The sequence below is a fragment of the Eschrichtius robustus genome, chromosome 5 (assembly GCF_028021215.1).
Source record: "Eschrichtius robustus isolate mEscRob2 chromosome 5, mEscRob2.pri, whole genome shotgun sequence".
NCBI lineage: Eukaryota > Metazoa > Chordata > Mammalia > Artiodactyla > Eschrichtiidae > Eschrichtius > Eschrichtius robustus.
The window spans coordinates 77,097,211-77,120,779 of NC_090828.1; the positions used below are offsets into that span (position 1 = coordinate 77,097,211).

Below are 23,569 nucleotides of genomic sequence, written 5' to 3' on the forward strand. Positions count from 1 at the left end.
ACAATTGTAAATATTTATGCACCCAACATAGGAGCACCTCAGTACATAAGGCAAAGACTAACAGCCATAAAAGGGGAAATCGACAGCAACACAATCATAGTAGGGGACTTTAACACCCCACTTTCACCAATGGACAGATCATCCAAAATGAAAATAAATAAGGAAACACAAGCTTTAAATGATACATTAAACAAGATGGACTTAATTGATATTTATAGGACATTCCACCCAAAAACAACAGAATACACATTTTTCTCAAGTGCTCATGGAACATTCTCCAGGATAGATCATATCTTGGGTCACAAATCAAGCCTTGGTAAATTTAAGAAAATTGAAATCGTATCAAGTATCTTTTCCGACCACAACGCTATGAGACTAGATATCAATTACAGGAAAAGATCTGTAAAAAATACAAACACATGGAGGCTACACAATACACTACTTAATAACGAAGTGATCACTGAAGAAATCAAAGGGGAAATCAAAAAATACCTAGAAACAAATGACAATGGAGATACGACGACCCAAAACCTATGGGACGCAGCAAAAGCAGTGCTAAGAGGGAAGTTTATAGCAATACGAGCCTACCTCAAGAAACAGGAAACATCTCGAATAAACAACCTAACCTTGCACCTAAAGCAATTAGAGAAAGAAGAACAAAAAAACCCCAAAGCCAGCAGAAGGAAAGAAATCATAAAGATTAGGTCAGAAATAAATGAAAAAGAAATGAAGGAAACAATAGCAAAAATCAATGAAACGAAAAGCTGGTTCTTTGAGAAGATAAACAAAATTGATAAACCATTAGCCAGACTCATCAAGAGAAAAAGGGAGAAGACTCAAATCAATAGAATTAGAAATGAAAAAGGAGAAGTAACCACTGACACTGCAGAAATACAAAAGATCATGAGAGATTACTACAAGCAACTCTATGCCAATAAAATGGACAACCTGGAAGAAATGGACAGATTCTTAGAAATGCACAAACTGCTGAGACTGAACCAGGAAGAAATAGAAAATATGAACAGACCAATCACAAGCACTGAAATTGAAACTGTGATTAAAAACCTTCCAACAAACAAAAGCCCAGGACCAGATGGCTTCACAGGCGAATTCTATCAAACATTTAGAGAAGAGCTAACACCTATCCTTCTCAAACTCTTCCAAAATATTGCAGAGGGAGGAACACTCCCAAACTCATTCTACGAGGCCACCATCACCCTGATACCAAAACCAGACAAAGATGTCACAAAGAAAGAAAACTACAGGCCAATATCACTGATGAACATAGATGCAAAAATCCTCAACAAAATACTAGCAAACAGAATCCAACAGCACATTAAAAGGATCATACACCATGATCAAGTGGGGTTTATCCCAGGAATGCAAGGATTCTTCAACATACGCAAATCAATCCATGTGATACACCATATTAACAAATTGAAGGAGAAAAACCATATGATCATCTCAATAGACGCAGAGAAAGCTTTCAACAAAATTCAACACCCTTTTATGATAAAAGCCCTGCAGAAAGTAGGCATAGAGGGAACTTTCCTCAACATAATAAAGGCCATATATGACAAACCCACAGCCAACATTGTCCTCAATGGTGAAAAACTGAAACCATTTCCACTAAGATCAGGAACAAGACAAGGTTGCCCACTCTCACCACTATTATTCAACATAGTTTTGGAAGTGTTAGCCACAGCAATCAGAGAAGACAAAGAAATAAAAGGAATCCAAATCGGAAAAGAAGAAGTAAAGCTGTCACTATTTGCAGATGACATGATACTATACATAGAGAATCCTAAAGATGCTACCAGAAAACTCCTAGAGCTCATCAATGAATTTGGTAAAGTAGCAGGATACAAAATTAATGCACAGAAATCTCTTGCATTTCTATACACTAATGACGAAAAATCCGAAAGTGAAATTAAGAAAACACTCCCGTTTACCATTGCAACAAAAAGAATAAAATATCTAGGAATAAACCTACCTAAGGAGACAAAAGACCTGTATGCGGAAAATTATAAGACACTGATGAAAGAAATTAAAGATGATACAAATAGATGGAGAGATATACCATGTTCCTGGATTGGAAAAATCAACATTGTGAAAATGACTCTACTACCCAAAGCAATCTACAGATTCAATGCAATCCCTATCAAACTACCACTGGCATTTTTCACAGAACTAGAACAAAAAATTTCACAATTTGTATGGAAACACAAAAGACCCCGAATAGCCAAAGCAATCTTGAGAACGAAAAATGGAGCTGGGGGAATCAGGCTCCCTGACTTCAGACTATATTACAAAGCTTCAGTAATCAAGACAGTTTGGTACTGGCACAAAAACAGAAATATAGATCAATGGAACAGGATAGAAAGCCCAGAGATAAACCCACACACATATGGTCACCTTATCTTTGATAAAGGAGGCAAGCATATACAGTGGAGAAAAGACAGCCTCTTCAATAAGTGGTGCTGGGAAAATTGGACAGCTACATGTAAAAGTATGAAATCAGAACACTCCCTGACACCATGCACAAAAATAAACTCAAAATGGATTAAAGACCTACGTGTAAGGGCAGACACTATCAAACTCTTAGAGGAAAACATAGGCAGAACACTCTATGACATACATCACAGCAAGATTCTTTTTGACCCAGCTCCCAGAGAAATGGAAATAAGAACACAAATAAACAAATGGGACCTAATGAAACTTAAAAGCTTTTGCACAGCAAAGGAAACCATAAACAAGACCAAAAGACAACCATCAGAATGGGAGAAAATATTTGCAAATGAAGCAACTGACAAAGGATTAATCTCCAAGATTTACAAGCAGCTCATGCAGCTCAATAACAAAAAAACGAACAACCCAATCCAAAAATGGGCAGAAGACCTAAATAGCCATTTCTCCAAAGAAGATATACAGATGGCCTACAGACACATGAAAGAATGCTCAACATCATTAATCATTAGAGAAATGCAAATCAAAACTACAATGAGATATCATCTCACACCGGTCAGAATGGCCATCATCAAAAAATCCAGAAACAATAAATGCTGGAGAGGGTGTGGAGGAAAGGGAACACTCTTGCACTGTTGGTGGGAATGTAAATTGATACAGCCACTATGGAGAACAGTATGGAGGTTCCTTAAAAAACTACAAATAGAACTGCCATACGACCCAGCAATCCCACTACTGGGCATATACCCTGAGAAAACCATAGTTCAAAAAGAGTTATGTACCAAAATGTTCATTGCAGCTCTGTTTACAATAGCCAGGATATGGAAGCAACCTAAATGTCCATCGACAGATGAATGGATAAAGAAGGTGTGGCACATATATACAATGGAATATTACTCAGCCATAAAAAGAAATGAAATGGAGGTATTTGTAATGAGGTGGATGGAGTTAGAGTCTGTCATACAGAGTGAAGTAAGTCAGAAAGAGAAAAACAAATACAGTATGCTAACACATATATACGGAATCTAAGGAGAAAAAAAAAAAGGCCATGAAGAACCTAGTGGCAAGACGGGAATAAAGACACAGACCTACTAGAGAATGGACTTGAGGATATGGGGAGGGGGTGGGGTGAGATGTGACAGGGTAAGAGAGTGTCATGGACATATATACACTACCAAATGTAAAATAGATAGCTAGTGGGAAGCAGCCGCATAGCACAGGGAGATCAGCTCGGGTGCTTTGTGACCACCTAGAGGGGTGGGATGGGGAGGGTGGGAGGGAGGGAGATGCAAGAGGGAAGAGAAATGGGAACATATTGTATATGTATAACTGATTCACTTTGTTATAAAGCAGAAGCTAACACACCATTGTAAGGCAATTATACTTCAATAAAGATGTTTAAAAAAAAAAACATTTCATTATCAGAATGTTTTAGGCACACTTTAAATGTAAATCAGCAGGATAACTGACTTAATTCTCAGCGCCATTTTGTATGATTAAGTACACTTAATGGGAAGCTTTAGTAAAATATGGCCATGGCAGAGAGTGTCAAATTTTTCTTTGCAATAATTCTGAGCACATTAAATTCTTCGAAAAGTGCTTTTTATCACCATAAATTCAAACAGTTAAATTGAAGTCTTTCATATTTAGCACCAGAAGGATCATAAAGATTTTTGTAGTTAATGTGAATACACATGGGATATCAGCACATTAGCAGAGAAGGATCAGAAAACAGTCAAAGAATTGTAGTGTGTTTCCCAAAAGTGACATTTCAGATATTTGTCTCTAATAAAGATTGTTGGTTTCTTAATGTGCTAAAACTCAGTAAAAAGCTAGGTACATCTGGCTTATTGCTATTGCTATATACAGGGAAATTCCTCTTAGTATCTCTGAAATGTAGCTGCATTTGTTAAAGAATAACATCATCAAAAATGTTTCTATCATAGTTCAGAAATCAATAGTTTCTCTTTCCTGTATCTTTATTTCCATTTAATGGTTTAATTCAAGAAGACAGAAGAAAAATTTAGAGTGATCTTGCAGTAAAATTTATTCCCAATGAGTACTTCTGAATAAACCCTGTAAAAATATCACTCAACTCTGGTTTATATATTAATGGAAATAAAAATGTAGATTTTACAGATAACTATTTTTATATCATTTTCATTCCATTTCTTTCTCATTTTATGCATTTCATTTCTATCTATCTTCAGTTTCATAGTTCACTAATTCTCCTAATTATCTGAGTCCCAACTCCTTCAGGATGTCTGGTGAGTATCTCTCAACACTCATTTGCAATAGAGATCCTTTAAGCTGTAAACTTTAAAATCCATATATTTATTGTCACATTATATCCTTTACAATAACTATGAGACTTGCATTCTGAATCTTCATGAATATTTAATTATTTGCACTCAAACTCACAAACACATAAATTTAGATAGATAGGTAGATCGATAGATGATTGACAGACAGATAAATGGATAAAATAAACAGAGAGCAGACAGAATAAGTTGGACATTAGATGAGTATATTTGCAGGTTGACATATATAGTATATGTTTACATTTTCAGAGAAACACTCATATGATAAGACTTTATGAGGTCATGAAAAAGAAGCAATGAATGTTATTGGTTCAAGAAGGTACAAAACTGTGAGTGGTACTAACAACCCCAAAGAATATTCTTCAAAAAAATCACTTTAAGAGATAACTAAGTGACCGTAAAAGGGAACCAGAGATTAATAACAAGTTCTAGTGTACCTAAGTCTCCTACAATGCCTTATATTTCTAAAACTAAGTATGTCTCCATGTAGTGTATGTTTACGAGGTGAAACATCACATAGATGACTATCCAGTGTAAGTCTGTTCTCATACTCTGCTTCAGTGAACTAGAAAGTTCAAGTGAAGAGGTATAGTTATGAAAATTACCAAGACTTAGGCTATTATAATTTTAAAAGCAAAACAAGTTCTGCTAACATTTTCTAACACTATCCTAAAGTTTGATTAATATCTAATTTTCCTGTCGTTAACTTGTGCTTTCTAAGGGAACACAGGAAATCAGGTATGTATTGTACTTAACATTCAAAATAAAATTCTAACCCATTTATTTTGGAAAAATAGAGTTCTCTATAGACACCTTAATTAAATACCATTATATGATCCTACTGACCCAATGTTCTAAAAATATATAATAGATGTAACATAGTCCCTAGAAACAAAGTCTCAGCTATCCCTTATCTAGAAATATTTTATTCAATAATATCAATTAAACAAAGGATAAGGAGACTGAATAAAGAGAGATGTTTAAACCATTAAGTTAGAGTGGTGGTCCACATGCCAGAAAATCTAATTGTAAGCACAGAAGCAAAAATTTTAAGCCACCTGCAATGTGTTTAAGGTTTATCCTGCACCAGATAGGTAACCTTAGAGTAGTTTGCTGGACTAAATCATTGATATTGGTTTATATTCTTTATGGGGGCTGTACATGAACATGATCTCTTGGACTTTTATGTCTAAGTTTATGACCTCTTAGACTTTTTAAAAAAAGAGGCCAATAAGGTACAAACTTTCAGTTATAAGATGAATAAATTCTGAGATCTAATGGACAGTATGGTGACTATAGTTAATAATGCTGTATTATATACCTGAAATTTGCTGAGAGTAGATCTTAAGATAACTATGTGAGGTAATGAACGTGCTAATTAGCTTGATTGTGGTAATCATTTCCCACGTCACATATGTATAACATTATGTTGTAAACCTCAAATATATACAATTTTTTTCAGTTATACCTCAATAAATCTGGGGGGAAAAAGAGGCTAAGAAATCTCTATGTTAATATTAAGAGAGTACTTTATTATATTTAAATCAAACTATTTCACAAAACCATCTCCACCAAAATCGTGGATAACACATGAACTTAGTTAGATTAAGTTAACTTAACTAAAAGATTTCTTTTATAGTCTGATTTCTATGACCAGCCAAATAAAACAAAAACAGTCAAGTTTTATATACTGATAGACAATCCAGTATGCTCAGATTTGCATGAATTAAGTTTAAATAAAAGCAAAGAGTGCTAACAGAAATAATTCAACTAGACTTTTGTCAAAATTGATTTCTATTTAACAAATTATTATGACTGACATTTTCATTTGTCAAAATTAGAACTGCATGGACATTTCTAGAAAATTCTTTACTTTCTTTTAATACTTTCAAAAGCCTGGGTACCACAATCCCCAAAAAGTCTACAAATATTTTCACCTCATTTACCATGCTATTCTGTTCAATGAAAACTTCTGCCTTTCATTCTTCCATTATTTATTATGTCAACTCTCATTTCTTTTCTACCTCATTGCTTGTGCAATTTGGAAATAAATGGATTTCACATCATGAAACATTTCACTTGGTTATGTTCTTCAGATAAATATATTGCTGCTTACATAGTGACTTGGAAGGAAAGAAAATTGGGGCATTTAAAGTAAATTCCACCCTGTTAATTAAACTATTGGTTGTTGACAAAACAGCTTATTTTTTAAGGGTAGTGATAATAATAAAATTAAAATGTCCACAGTATGGTACAGTTTATGAAAAATTCAATAAGTATTGTCTTATTTAATCCACATAGCTGTCCTGAGAAGTAGATTGTTAGAATCATATTGAGTGTATTTAAAAGAAACCAGGGTAAGATATAATGAGAATCTCCCCTAAACTATAGAGGTCTACAGCTGACTAGTTACCATCAATTACAATTTTCTTTCATTTGTTTCTCTTTGGAAGATGCCTGTGTGTGTGTGTGTGTGTGTGTGTGTGTGTGTGTGTGTGTGTGTGTGTGTGTGTGTGTTTTAATACTTAATAGCTTTACTGAAGTATAATTAATATACATTGGACTGCATATATTTAAATTGTACCATTTGATAAGTTTTGGCATATGTGAAATCTGTGAGGCCATCCCCACAATCAAGATAATGCATATCTCTGTTAGCCCCCAAAGTTTTCATATGACCCTTTGTAATCCTTCCCTCCAGCTCTCCTCTCTCACCCCAATCTCCAGACCCCAGACAATTTATCTGTTTCCTGCCATTCACAGGTTAGTTTACATTTCCTAAAATTTTATGTAAATGGACTCATATTGTATGTTATCCTTTTGTCTGGTTTGTTTCATTCATTCGTAATTATTTCAAGCTTCACAATGTTCTAGGGTGTATCAATAGTTCACTCACTTTTCTGACTAGAATTCCATGTATGGATAAATCATAGCTTATTCACCTTTGATGGAGATTTGCATTGTTTCTGGATTTTGGCTATTCCAAATAAGGCTACTATGAGAATTACTGTACATCTCTTTGTATGGACATGTTTTCCTTTCCCTTGGGGAAATACCTAGGAGCTGTTTAAGAAATAGTAAAATTATTTTCCAGAGTTATTGTACCATTCCCACCTCAATTGTATGTGCTCTTCTTCTACATCCTCACCAACATGTTCTTTTTTAATTTTAGCCATTCTGATAGATGTGTAGTGCTATTTCATTATTTTAATTTCATTTCTCTAATAAAGAATAATGTTAAAGATGTTCTCACATGGTTATTCACCATCTATATGCCTTCCTTAGTAAAGTGTCTCTTCAAATCTTTGAGCTATTTTTCCTTGGGTTGTTTTATTACTGAGTTTTGAGAACCTTTGGGTTTTTTTTTTTTTTTTTTGGATACAAGTCCATTATCAGATATATTATTTACTAACAATTTCTTCCTGTCAGTGACTTGTCCTTTCAATCTCTTAACAGTGGCTTTGTAGAGCAAATTTTTTTTCATTTTGATGAAGTCCAGTTTATTGATTTCTACCTTTATGGGTTGCCTAATCAAAGGTCACAAAAATTTTTCTCCTATGTTTTCTTTAGAATTTTATAATTTTAGGTTTTACTTTTAAGTTAACTTTTTATATAGTGTGAGGTATGCATTTTAGATACTTTTTCCACATGGATATCCAGTTGTTCCAGTACTATTTATTAAAAATACTATCCTGTTTCCACTTAATAGCCTTTGCCTATTTCTTTTAAATTAGGTGTCCATATACGTGACATCTTAATAGCATATGGAGTCTTCCAAATCATAAATGTATATATCTCTCCATTTTTGTAGTTCCTCTTTAATTTCCCTCAGCAATATATTGTGGTATTCAGAGTAAAGTTCTTTGCATATCTTTTGTCAGATTTATCACTATTTCATATTTTTGATTCTATTTTAAATGACTTATTTTGATTGTTTGTTACAAGTATATAAAAATACAACAACTATAGTATTCCTGTATCCTGCAAACATGGTAAGACCATGTTTGTTTTAGTAGCTTTTTAAAAATACATTCCGTTGAATTTTCTAGACAATCATGTCACCTGTAATGACCAGCTTACTTTCTCCTTTCTAATGTTTTGTTTATTCTTCTTGCCTTACTCCACTGCCTACAACCTCCGCCGTAACGTTAAGTAGAAGACGTAAACACCAATGCCCTTATCTTTTCCTGGTCTTATGGGGAAAGCATTCAGTATTTCAACATTAAATATGATGTAGGATTTTTACAAAAGTCCTTTATTAGGTTGAGGAAATTCCCTGTTATAATTAGTTTGCTCAGGGCTTTTTCTCACTTTCTTTTTATTTTTTAATCAGGAATAGAATTTGGGTTTCATCAAATACTTTTCGGCATCTGTTCCAATGGTTGTTTGATTTTTCTTTTTTTGGTTAATTTGGCAAATTAAGTTGATTGATTTTTGTATGTTAAACCAGCCTTGCTTTCCTGGGATGAACTTCACTTAGTTATGATGTACATTCATTTTACATATTGAGAAGATTGATTTACTAAAGTTTTATTTAGAATTTTTGGATCTATATTCATGAGGGACATTGGTGTGTCATTTTCAGTTCTTGTAATGTCTCTGTCAAGTTTTGCTCTTTGAAACTGCTGACCTCATAAAATGAGTCAGGAGGTATTATCTCCTCTTCAATTTTCTAAAACTTTGTATAGAACTGTTCTTATTTCCACCCAAACCGTGTGGTAGAATCCACCAGTGTGGTCAGCTGGCAATGGAGTTTCCTCTGTGAAAAGGATTTTTAAACTACAAATTTATTTATTTATTGCTGAATATATGATTATTGGGTTGATTTATTTCTTCTTGTGATTTATTTCTTCTTCTTTTATAGTCTTTGTTGTTTAAGGAAATTATCTATTTTATCAAAGTTGCCAAGTTTATTGACATAACACTGTAAATAATATTATTTTCTAATCCTTTACAAAATTGTAGAATCCATAATGATGTGACTGCTGTCATTTCCAATGTTGGTAATTTGTATCTTCTATTTTTCCTATTAAGTGTGGTCAGAAATTTATCAGTTTTACTGATCTTCTCAAGGTAACAGCTTTTGGTTTACTCGCTTTTATCTAAACTTTTCCTCTTTTATATTTCATAATTTCTATTTTGATCTCTATTATTTCCTTTCTTACATACTTTGAATTTACTCTCCTCCTTTTTTTCCAGTCCCTAAAGGAAGAAGCTGAAGTCATTGATTTTAGATCGTTTATATTTTCTTCTTTTAATATAGACGTTTAGTGCTATAAATTCCCCCTAAGTATTGCTTTTAGTGGCACCACAAACTTTGATATGCTTTATGTTAATTTTTATTCAGTCCAAAATACTATTACTCTTACTTTTGACTTCTTTCTGTTGCATGGCCTATGTCAAAGCATATTATGTAGTTTCCCAATATTTACTCTACACCATGCTCCACAAATCAGTGTGGTTGGAGGGTACAGGCATTATTGCTGGTCCTAAGTGAGCACTGGGGCAGTGAGACCTCTAAGATTTATGAGTTTTTTCCTCAAACTTGGGTCATCTTCTCACACATGTGCACTGTTCAGTATTCCATATTTCATGAGTTCTCTGTCTGTGCAGCTCTCTCCTCTCCGTTACTCTGTCCACTAAATTCTAGCTGCCTTGATCTCTCCAGACACTCAGGCCCATTTCCTCAACTCATGGAGTCCACTGGGATCTGGCTAAGTCTCCCTTCATTGCTGAAGTCTAGACACTATCTCAAGGCAGTAAGCCAAGGAAACTCAAGGGCCCTCCTTGTTTGTTTCCCATCTCTCAGAGACCATCATCATTTATGACTTACTGTCTGATGTCTTGAAACTCTTTTTCCATATATATTTTGTCCGTTTAAAAAATTGACTTAGGTTAGTCTGTGTGTGTGTATGTATAAATTCAGTACCTGTTACACCAACTCTAGATGACACTTTCCTGTTTTTTTTTTAAACTCAGTTGTTTTATTTAAGCCATTTTATGAGTGTAGGTAAACATTTTACACTGTAAGTTCTTAGAATGTCAGTGGTTATCTCAGAGGATGTTGCAGCAATCTAAAAAGAAAGGTTTTGTTGTTGTTGTTGTTGTTGTTTGTTTTTTTCTAAAATTTAATCTCTTTCTGGTCAGGAGAGATTTAGAACCACATACTGACTAACACTTAGAGCAGCAGTATTTTATATATGTATTGCATATTCTGGCTTTAAAGGGCTTTTCATGAACATTCTCTCATTTGATTATCTATGGTTAAGGCCTAGATGCAAACATACTAGAGCTTAGGAGACATGCTACCTTACCCAAACTCACACAACTAATAAGTGCTAGAGCTAGGTCTTGAACCCAGGCTGCCTCGTTCCCAGACCATTCTTGTAACCACTAGTCTATGCTTCAGGGCAGTGGGACACTCTTCTGAGTCTTTTGCTGTCTTCTGACTCTTTAATGACCTCAGTTGGTTCTACAGTGACAGATTATCTCACATATTGTGCGCTTTTGGAAATAATGCTCTTGTGCTATTGCCTCATGCAAGGCAAGGATTTCAGGTGGTGATGCTTATTGGCTGGTACTGATAACATCAGGGATATTATTCAAAGACAGATGAGTGGCTCTGTGTGCAATGGATAGTGCATTGGACTTCTAAAGATAGATGATACCTTTGATGATAAATTCATACTATACTGGGTTAATTTTGTCATAAGCTATTTTATATGAATATTCATTTCTGAGTTCTTCCTGTATAAAATTTCAACCCCTAACAATTTGCAAGATCTACCATTTCATATTCCTCTTCTCTTCCTTAGTTTTTTCTCTTTAACACTTATCACCAGTTTATATGTGTGTGTGTGTGTGTGTGTGTGTGTATATATATATATAATTTATTTATTTATTTATTTATTTTTGGCTGCAGTGGGTCTTTGTTGCTGCGCACGGGCTTTCTCTAGTTGCGGCGAGCGGGGTCTACTCATTGTTGTGGTACGCGGGCTTCTCATTGTGGTGGCTTCTCTTGTTGCGGAGCACAGGCTCTAGGCACACGGGCTTCAGTAGTTGCGGCATGCAGGCTCTAGAGTGCAGGCTCAGTAGTTGTGGCGCACGGGCTTAGTTGCTCTGTGGCATACGGGATCTTCCTGGACCAGGGCTGGAACCCGTGTCTCCTGCATTGGCAGGCGGATTCTTAACCACTGCGCTACCAGGGAAGCCCTATCACTAATATATTAATGTATTTTGCTTCTCTTGTTTATTGTCTGTCTCCTTCACTAAAATATAAGTTCTGTAAGGACACATGGTTTTGTCTATTTTGTTCACAACTGTATGCCCTGTACCTATTGAGTAGGAAATCAATAATATCAGTTAAAATTTACATTTACATCTTGGAATTTATGTTATTTTGATGATTGTTGTGTAAAGGAGTGGAGAACAGTATCTGAGACTAAGTTTTCAGGAGCATTAGGATCTACTTGTACATATTTTCACTGCTATTGGACATGTATTACCCGTAAGAGGCTAAAGCGTATAAGAAGAAGATAAGTCAGTAGATGAGACAACTGTCTCGGCATTGTTCAGGAAGATCGCATTTGCATGTTAGCTTCTCCCCTCTCTCCTGATAACACCATCAGCTGTCAGGGCTGTCATGTTAGGGAGGGATGGACCTTTATAGGGGAGGTAGTGGTACAGTAATTAGCAGCACGGCCACTGGTCTCAGAATGCTGGGGTTCAATTTTCAACTATTCTACTTACTAGCTCTATAAATATTAGAAGTCACTATTATTTTATGCCAAGAATTTTTATCCAGAGACTTCAAGGGATTTTTCAACACTTTGAAACTGTGTTCAAACCTATTGTGTGTAGGAGATGGATGCATCTTTCTTGGGGGGTCTACAGTTTTCATCAGATATTCAAGGTCTGTCAGTACTTACAATACTCTGGGCATCAAAGATCAAGTGATACTGTTATAAATAAATCCCCCAAAGTGTATTCTTTTGAATTGGCTTAAACTCCCATAAGGCCAGCCAGAGTACTAATTTTTTGCAGGAATTTAATATTTCTATGTTTTTCATCCTCAAATCTACATAGACCAGAGCTATAAAACAACTATAACTTTACCATTATTATAATCACCTTTTCACAGTTGAGGTTAAGTAATTCGCCTATACTAACATAATGGAGACAAGAAAACCTCATACATAAATCTACAAAAGAAATGATCACATTTTACCGTCACTGATACCTATGTATCTCTTCTTTGAGATGTGCTTCCCTGAGAGTAAAAGCATCAGGTCTTCTTCACTTTGGCAGTCTCAGGATCCGGAAAGTGTAAAGGACATACTATATGTTCAATATATGTTTGTTGTATAATAATTAAGCTGGATATTAGACAGAGATCTTCTGATTATAAATCTCCAACATATTCTCATTTCCTGAAGTCACCCATCTTGTTATGAAATTAATCTAAAGGAGAATGTCATCCCTTTGCTAATGTACTCTTCCAGCGTTTTCTCTCACTCAATATCTTCCTCAGCCAGGGTACCAACTATTAAGCTAACACATATTCATGTCATAGAAAGAAAAGTAAAGTAAAACATGAATCAAGAGTCTAATAAAAAGCAAAATATAGATTTTGTTTCTATTGATAGCATACGGAAACTAAATCAAAGACCAGTTACTTAGGAGTACTTTATCTCTTAATAATCTCAAACAACCAATCACAGAAAACCTCCTGTGTTCTTATTTAGTGATCTGATCATTCTTATGGCCACTAGTTGCTTTCACTCTGTTCACCTGGTATCTGCATCACATACCATATTTTCAAATCTTCCTTTCTGATACTTTAATATCTCTGTTGTATTTCCTGATCATGTTCTCCTGGCATATCATATTATTCCACTAAATTCCTTCCTAATACATTCCTCCCTGACACATCTTTCCATCAGTTAGATGAAGAGCATCCATCTAATCTGGGAGCTCTGTGATGAAAGTAAGGGGAGTCTACTGGCAGAGAATCAAGCTTAACAGGTGAGCAGAAAAGAGGTGAATAAGAATGTTAGGAAAGAAGGAAAAACAGATGGGCAATAGGATCACTAGGTAAGAGTAGTATTGCTATGTTGATATTTTTTCCTTATGAATTTCCAGCACAGCATCCAAGGAATATTGGTTAATGAATGTGTAAATACTCTCTTCATTAAATCTAAGGGTAAGAGAAAATTGTTTTTCAGGTCTTGAGTATACTATCTTTCCTTTCTTCCCCCCTCCCTCCCTCCTTTCCTTCTTTCTTTTTTCTTCTTCCTTTTTAAACTGTCAGCTCTTATATTCTGTACTTTGAGAACTACACTGAGTAAAAAAGTTGGGTCCCCAAATGTCCCAAAGATTGTGCAAAGATGTATTCTGTACTTCATAACAAGAAGACATTCCTGGGTATGCTACTAAGTCTTGTGGGGCAAGCTCCATCCGACTATGAGTGTATAAGCAAATATGGGAAGAATAAAATTTCATTAACTAATGATCTTCTCAGACACTGGACTATTAGGAAGATTTATAGGCAAAAAGTTGTATAACAAGGACATCCTAGTCCTTTTAAAATAATTCAGATTATCCAAGATCCATTAAATTCCACATTATATAAATTCAAAGTAATTCTTATTCTCAAATTTTAACATTTGCTTACACAACATCAAACATATTTATATTTGTGAAAAACAAAGTTTACTTTCTAAATAAGAAATTAAAAGGCATAACTCTTGAACTTCATAGATTAATATATTTAAACTCTAATAATTTTGTTGTGCAAATAATGCCAGCAAAATGATACAGTGTTTCAAATCATTCAGGTTAAATTATAGGAAAGAAAATACAACAGTATTATTAATTTAACTCATTTTTTAAGTGATACTGAATGTGGTTTGAAAAAAAAAAACAGTATGCTATCCCTTATTGTTTCTTAGTAAGAAGGAACATTTATGTGTATTTAAAATTTTTGAATGTAATAATATATTAAAATTATTCATATGCTTCCTAGTATTGGTCATACGAGGGATTAATTCTTAACTTTCGTTTACTTGGAAGGCCGTTTAATAAGTGCATTTGCATTATTAAAACTGATTTATCAAACAATAATGTCTATGATTGTGAAAACAGTCATGTTACTTGAATTACCCAGAATTCCTCTGGCCACAGGTTATTCTTAAAGGTATTTGAGAATAACCTCAAGCAGCACTTGCAAATTCAGATATCATAAACACTTCCAAGTTTCAGTTCAAAAACACAAAGTGATTTCATAGGATAATGCTTTATTAAAAAATAAAGCCCGTCTTTTTAGAAAAGCCCTAGTGTCTTTGAATTATGTATAAAAGAATTATTTTGAAAACTTAAAAATTGCCTCTAATTTCCCATTTAACAGTAAATATTGCATGCAAAAAGACTCTAGCAGAGTTTCTAAACAAGTATTAAAATGGCCAACTGATCAGTAATTTGTATCACTTTACAAAAAAGATTTGACAGTAAATTACTGAGTCTATATGTGCATGCTACAGCATAGTATGTTCAGAGTCAAAAAATAAAGTAAAATGCAATTACCCTAAAAGACATTTCAAGATTCTCTCCACCCCAGATATCCATTCCTGCATCGTAAGTTCCTATCTCTTCAAAGTAGTTTCTGTCAATAGAAAATAGGCCACCAGCCATAGTAGGGGTCCTAGTTGAAAAAAAAACAAAAAGAAAAGAATATCTTTTGAAAACAATGTGTGGAGTTTCATGAGACTACAGCAAATATTTTTGAGACATTTTAAATTAAAAAAATAGTATTCAAAAATCTCAAACTGGAAACATAAAGCCAAGTTGTTAGAGGTTTTAAAATTAGTAAATAGCATTTTATTTCACACTTTCTGTAAAACTAAATTTAGATTAGTCTATATTTTTCTTATAGGTGATCAAACAGATACAAGGAAGGAACACTGGCCATTTAAGACAGAGGCATATACATCCTTTCTGAAAGGCATAGTGAAGAGAAGTTAGGGCTCTTAGCACTATTCGTAAAGAGATGAACTGGTCATGAAACTACCAATTGTCTTTTGTCACCTAATTATAAATTATTTTAATATGAACTCTAGAAACATATGGAAGTGGTTTCTCTATGAAAAGATCTATAGCCTATTTAAATATGAAAAATATTAAATGCTGTAAAATGTTTACAGGCAATAAGTATCTAATGATAGTTACATAAGTATCATAAGTACCATAGAACTTTATATCTAATTGTTTACAGCTGTTTACCTAATTAAAATGATAGAATGAATCATATAACCCTATGGATAAACATAAATCCTGTATGCTATTCACAGGTTTAGAAGGACAGTTGGCCAAGATCCAAAACTTTTTACTAGGAATAAATACTTTTGGTTCTCATATTCAAACTTCCTCTATAGAAACTAAGTCAGGTGTTAAGTTTCAAAAAGAATAATTAATTTTTAATTTGAAAAGTTTCATTAAAATCAGTGGTTAATGTGTGAACCACACAAGTCTTTCTGTATAAGCAATGTGAACTGAAACTGAAAAAGAAAGTTCTAGTTGTTCACAAATGAATCTATACTAGCAATGATTATTTTTGAATAGAGGTTTTCAACCTTTGTAGCACATTAGCAGCACCTGAGGCAACTTTAAAAAATACATTTCCATGCTTGGGTGCCACTCTCTGCAGATTTAGCTTTAATTGGCCAGGAGTGCGGCCAGATCTTTGATACTGTATAAAGTTCCCAGGTGAGTCTACTGTGCTGCTAAAGAGGAGAAACTGATCCAGTAACTTAGATTTGGAATGCTCATCCAGGTACAGTTGACCCTTGAACAACACGGACTTGAACTGCTCGGGTCCAATTATATGCAGATATTTTTCAACAGTAACTACTACAATACTACACAACCCATGGTTGGTTGAATGCTCTGATGTGGAGAAACCTTGGATACCAAGGGCTGACTATAAATTATACTCAGATTAACCCCTGAGTTATTCAAGGGTAGTCTGAGACTGTTAGAAAACCAAATGTTCTATTTTTCTCAAAATTATATCCTCTTCTGCCACAGGATATGATCATGTCCTCTAACTGAACAGTGCAGCTCATTGAAAAACCACCAAATAATATTGTACTTGGATATCTACCATATCACAGAGTTCTCTATTTCTCCCAGTGCTCTCACTGTTTTATGCTCAGATAATTAATTGTCCATCAGTTGGAGTAGCAGAGCCTCACTTGGTCCGAGCTGTTTTATTACTTTTGGTCTTGCTGGCTTCCTATCAAGAACAGTATCATTGACCTACCGAGTAATAAAGAGAAACACTAACAAAGCTAAGCAGATGGTAATTACGGACTAGCCATGACCCTCACCTGATTGGAGTTTTGGAACTCCATGGAAATAACTGTATAAGGTATTATAGTGCTGAATAGTCTAATGAAATGAGGAACAGAAATTGCTGCAATTATCCTATCATAATGTAACCAGGTGATTAAGAATGTTAAGGATGCATTTTTTACGATTAGAGTGCCTGTTCACTTATCTATTTACTAATAGGGGACTAATGCATTTAACTTAAATACATGTATTGAGTTTCATCTTAGAGTTGGTGATAATTCCTACAAATATGTGAGAAATATATTATAAATGGCTACAATTACTTATATACTTAACCATAAAAATGACTCAAGTTTTACTTTTAGTTGAAAAGTAACAAAAGCTTAAAAAAATATTGCTCAAAAAATTCTTGTATTTTCTGAAGATGGATGTTCCTAGGGAGAATTTTTTTTTTTTGTATTTGCAATGTCAGTTAGCTCTCTCAAACAGTCCGGAGATGGTGCCTTAAATAATATCTACAGCCACAGACAGTGCTGTGTAGCATGTTCTGTTCTAAGTTAACTGCTCTGTAATGTCCCCCCATGAACTATTTACATATTCCTGTGCAGACCTTAAGTTTTCAGGGTACCTAGAAAATTAAAAACCTTGATTATAGTTGAGTTAGCTAAAATTGTCTTTTTAAGGTTGCGTCTCTGCAATGTCAGACCAATCAATTCCATCAATTTTATTGGGGAAAATATAATCAGCCCAATGGCTGCAAATATTACCTACCACACAGTAAGTAGGTGAAGATGAATTGAGTTAATAGAACTGAAGCACTTGGCACAGCGCTTGGTACATTATAAATGGTTAATAAGGCTGGGTAATACATCTTTCTTGTTGTTGCTGATGTTAATCATTCAATCAAAATCTTAAGTGTCCTTCAATTAATTTTGGCTCCCCATATACATGTTCTCATTTTGGATTTCAAAATCATTTAAAAACACTTCAGATCCAAGAGGTTGAACTCTGAAATCTGCCTCTCTGAACACACCTTTTAATTTTTTAACCCCTCCTATTTCAATCCTATGGAAGTCACTTTTTATCCTTCATTGATGGTTATCGTTCCTTAGCTACTCCATATTCTCACAGAATAACTCCCTGCAGAAATTGTTTGCTTCCCTCCTCCCACCCCTTCTCCAAGACCCTGCCATGTCAGCGAGCACCTAGCTGAGCACCCTAGGTTCTCTGTCCTTGCCTGACTGACTCCATTCTCTTTTTATAAATATTAGTTCCTGGGTAAACTTACCCTTCCTCATCTACCTCTGCTCCTAAGACCTAGAGAATCACTAAAAAAGTAATAAGCTGAGGTCATCTGGTCCCGCTACAAGTCCATGTTATTGACCCTCTGCAAGTCCACAAAGATCTAACAATCCTTTTACCTCTATTTGTTCACCTGTCTCATTTTTAACTGAATATTTTCCAAAAGTTTTGGACTCTTCTCAAGAAATTGAAGATTGAGGCAATGCATAAAATCTAAACTCTCTCAATCATGAACTCTTAACCTCCCTCAATCTCTACGTTAATATGTGTGTTTCTCAGGGCCTCTTCCTTCCTCTTGTCTCAGAGAAAAGAATGTCTCCTTTCCTCTCACTGTGGGATAGCATTCACCCTTTTGCCCTCAGCCAGCTCTTTTCTGACTCTAAGCATACTTTTTTGTTGTTTTTATTACCCCTTGATTTACTGAGATTTGCAGATATTGTGTATTTTACAAATTGAAGGTTTGTGGCAACTCTGAGTTGAGTAAGTCTATCGGCATCATTTTTCCCACAGCATTTGCTTACTTCATGTCTCTGTGTCATTTTGGTAATTCCACACTATTTCAAACTTTTAAATTATTATTATATTTGTTGTGCTGATCTGTAATCAGTGATCTTCGATGTTAACTATTGTAGTTAGGTGCACCACGAACCACGCCCATATAAAACAGTGAACCTAATCAATAAATGTTGTGTGTGTCCTCACTGCTATACCATCCGGCTGTTCCCGTCTCTCTTCTTTTCCTTGGGCCTCCTTATTCCCTGAGACCAATTAATAATCCTACAATGATCTCTAAGTGTTCAAGTGAAAGAAAAAGTCCTACATCTCTCACTTTAAATCAAAAGCTAGAAATGATTAAGCTTAGTGAGGAAGGCGTGTTGAAAATCGAGATAGGCCTAAAGCTAGGCCTCTTGTGCCAAACAGCCAAGTTGTGAATGCAAATGGCAAGTTCTTGAAGGAAATTAAAAGTGCTACTCCAGTGAACACATGAATGGTAAGAAAGCAAAACAGCCTTATTGCTGATATGGAGAAAGTTTGAGTGGTCTAGATAGAAGATCAAACCAGCTACAACATTCTCTTAAGCCCAAGCCTAATCTAGTGCAAGGCCCTAACTCTCTTCAATTCTATGAAGGCTGAGAGGTGAGAAAGCTGCAGAAGAATGCTTCTAAAGCTAGAAGAGGTTGGTTTATTAGGTTTAAGGAAAGAGGTTGTCTCTATAACATAAACCTGCAAGGTGAAGCAGCAAGTGCTGATGTACAAGCTGCAAATTATCCAGAAATCTAGGTAAGATAATTATTGAAGTTGGCTACACTAAAACACAGATTTTCAGTGTAGATGAAACAGCCTTATATTGGAAGAAAATGCCATCTTAAGACTTTCATAGTTAGAGAGGAGAAGTCAATGCCTGACTTTCAAAGCTTCAAAGGATAGGCTGACTCTCTTGTTAGGGGCTAAGGAAACTGGTGACTTTAAGTTGAAGCCAATGCTAATTTACCATTCTGAAAATCCCAGGGCCCTTAAGAATTGTGCTACATCTACTCCACCTGTGCACTATAAATGGAACAACAGAGCCTGGATGATAGCAAATCTGTTTACAACATGGTTTACTGAATGTTTTAAGCCCACTGTTGAGACTTACTAAGGTGAACCTGGTCACCTTAGTGCTCTAATGGAGATGTACAACAAGATTAATGTTGTTTTCATGCCTGCTAACACAACATCCATTCTGCAGCCCATGGATCAAGGAGTAATTTTGACTTTCAATTCTTATTCTTTAAGAAACCCATTTCATTAGGCTATAGCTGCCATAGACAGTGATTCCTCTGATGGATCTGGGCAAAGTTAATTGAAAACTTTCTGGAAAGGATTCACCCTTCTAGATGCGATTAAGAACATTCATGATTCATGGGAAGAGGTCATAATATCAACATTAATAGGAATTTGGAAGAAGTTGATTCCAACCTTCAAGGATGACTTTGGGAGGTTCAAGACTTCAGTGTAGGATGTAACTGCAGATGTGGTGGAAATAGCAAGAGAGCTAGAATTAGAGATAGAGCCTGAAGATGTGACCGAATTGCTGCAATCTCATAACAAACCTTTAACAGATGTGGAGTTGCTTCTTATGAATGAGCAAAGGAAATAGTTTATTGAGATGGAATCTACTCCTGGTGAAGAGTCTGTGAAAACTGGGAAATGACAACAAAGGATTTAGAATATTACATAAATTTAGTTGATACAGCAGTGGCAGGATTTGAGAGGACTGACTCCAATTTTGAAAGAAGTCCTATGGATAAAATACTATCTAACAACACTGCATGCTACAGAGAAATAATTTGTGAAAGGAAGAGTCAATCAATGGGGTAAACTTTACTGTCACTTATTTTATGAAATTCCCACAGTCAGCAGGCATCAACACTGAGGCAAGACCCTTCACCACCAAAAGATTATGACTTACTGTACGCTCAGATAATGGTTAGCATTTTTTAGCAAGTATTTTTTAGCTAAGGTATGTATATTTTTTTAGACACAATGTTATTGCACACTTAAAAGACTACAGCATAATGTAAACATAACTTTTAAATGCACCAGGAAACCAAAAATTTGTGTGACTTGCTTTATTGTGATAGTCGCTGTATTGCAGTGGTCTGGAACCAAACCCACAATCTCTGAGCTATGCCTGTACTCTTTCAGCTACTTGTTCATTGACTATTACATTTGTGTTTTATGTCTTTGATTTCTAGATTGTCCCCTTGAGCTTACAAAACTGCTCAACTAAGTTCTACCCTAAACCATAATACATCTTCACTCCATCCTGCTACTCATTCAAACCAGGGACATATATTTTCTATTCCCTTCACTGGTGACCTTATTGAAAGGATACTTTCTACATACTCCCTCAACTCCTCTTGACCTTCTCACTAGAATCTGGATCTTGCTCCCATCTCTATAATAACCTCTTTCTGAAAGGGCCCATTGATTATGAACTTCAACAGCCTTTCCTTGCCTTCTTCCTTTGAAAGCATTTAACACAATTTACCGACCTCCTTGCTTAAATTCTTTGCACTTCTGACTCCCATTGCATTGTTCTAGAGAGGTTTTTCATTCTATCAGTTTAAATATTTATTTTATGATGCTTATTGATTCCCCTTCCTCTTCCTTTCCCTTGCTGGCTATCAGATCTCAGTCAAGCTCTTAGTTTCACATCTGTGACATGAGTATAATATACCATTACAGTATTGTTTTGCAGATATATGTGCTTAATAATTATCTTATTTTCCCCAAAATATAGTCTTCTCAAGGGTCTCTCAGTGGCACTTTTCTCTTTCTAACTCTTTACCTGTATCAGATCATCGGTCATATGCCTTTAACCATCACCTCTATGAGGATGACTCCTGATCTATGTTGTCTTTTCTCTCTTCCCTCCTCTGCATTGGTTGTGCTTTTCTAAGTACTCACTAGATGTTTACTTAAAAAACTCCTTCTGACTCTTCTCAGTGTATGTAACATAGAACTGAGAATGTGCTACCACATCTGTTTCTCTTTCAAAGTCCTCTATTTTTTTCTAGCGTCCTAAGACTTTATTCATCAGACCTTATTTCATCAAACCACCTTCCAGCACCTTTTTCTTTTTTGCCTCATTCGGTCATTTCCCAAATACTTCCTTTTTTTTTCTTAAGTATTTTTGACACTTATCTCTGTTATCATGGTCACTTTCCAATTTTAGTCCTTTTATTTCTAACCATTTGTTAATGGAACTCTCTTGCTTCTAGAGTCTGCTACTTCTAAAATGTATCCTACAAATCACTGCCAGATTAATTTCTCTAAATCAGAATTCCTCTGAAACTGTTAACCAGATGTTCCAAAACCTATTTTAATAAATTCCAGCTTTTTATCTTGGCAGCAGGGATCTGGACCTACCCAATGAGCTCCTCCATTCCTTTTAACTATTTATCTGTACTTAAAGTGTTTAGTTATACCAGTAAATGCTTCATACTTTCCCACCTTGGTGCATTTGTTCACATCAATTTGCCACTTGAATTTTCCTTTGTAAACTCCCCTTATATGTTCAAACCTGCTCCATTCTTAGGTCAATGCAAAGTTTATATATTCCATACAGGCTGGCCTTAGTACAAGCCCCTTCCCTCCAGTTTGGCTGTAATCTTTCCCTTCTACCTTGTACTATAGCACTCTGTTTCTCTCAAGGCAATTGTCACTTCTTATTGAGTATTATGAATATTGAGTATTTGCCTTCCATGTTTGAAAGTCAAAATCACCTGCAATTTTATTTCTGAAATTGCAAAAAAAATTCTTTGCTTACATCTGCTAAATTGATAATAAAGATGCCTTCACTAATTCTAGGGTGTTTAAAGACCTTATCCTCTACTTAGAGTTCTGGGGATTGAGTTTGATAGTATTTTAGAATTACAGATATAAAGCTTTATATAACAATGTAGAGTAGTAAAGAACTCAAAAAGTAAGCATTTGACCTGGAAAAATACTGAAGCTTTTCAGCAGAACTTGATAAGTCCAAAGAAATTGTGATAGAATACATTTGATTATTCAGTAATGCTAAAATGCAAGGCCTGCATTTTCTCCAATAAGACAATATATCCCGTACTTCACACTGGGATAACCACCATGTGTGTGAAAAGCAGACAGACAGTAAAGAGACTCTAAGAGGCAGCCAATTCGTTTTTAGGAGTATAGACTTTGTATCTAGATTGACTGGGTTCAAAACTCAGTCCGACAGTGTGACCTTCAGCAAGTCACTTAAACTCTATGCTTTAATTTGATCGTCTGTAAAATGGGGATATACGTTTTAATGTAATACTCTTAGAATAGTATCAACACAAAGCAAGTACTACACATTTAAATACTAATTTTAATGAAGAAGAGGAAAACATCTGTTTATCAAGATTATAATCAGCTTTATCTTATTGTTTTCAGAGTCTAATCAATTTTTAATAGAATTGTAATATTTTAGAGCTTTAAAAGCCCTACAGATTTGGTCAACCAAATTTAATTGCAATGTATTTAAATGACTTGTTCAAGGACCCCCCCAGGTAGTTAGTGGTCCAGTTAGGAAAACAATTTCTTTCTACATATAAATTATCTAGCTAGCTAGCTAGCTAGCT

At 35.0% G+C, this 23,569-nt stretch overlaps 1 protein-coding gene across 2 annotated transcripts in view; it reads right to left on the bottom strand.

The window, feature by feature from the left end:
* GALNT13 (polypeptide N-acetylgalactosaminyltransferase 13) overlaps window positions 1-23,569 on the bottom strand; it is a 569,026-nt gene that overhangs the window by 199,623 nt on the left and 345,834 nt on the right. For both annotated transcript variants that reach the window (XM_068543985.1, XM_068543984.1), the window contains exon 8: window positions 15,369-15,486. In XM_068543985.1, coding sequence (XP_068400086.1) covers window positions 15,369-15,486 — 118 coding nt within the window. The remainder of the gene's footprint in view (window positions 1-15,368; window positions 15,487-23,569) is intronic.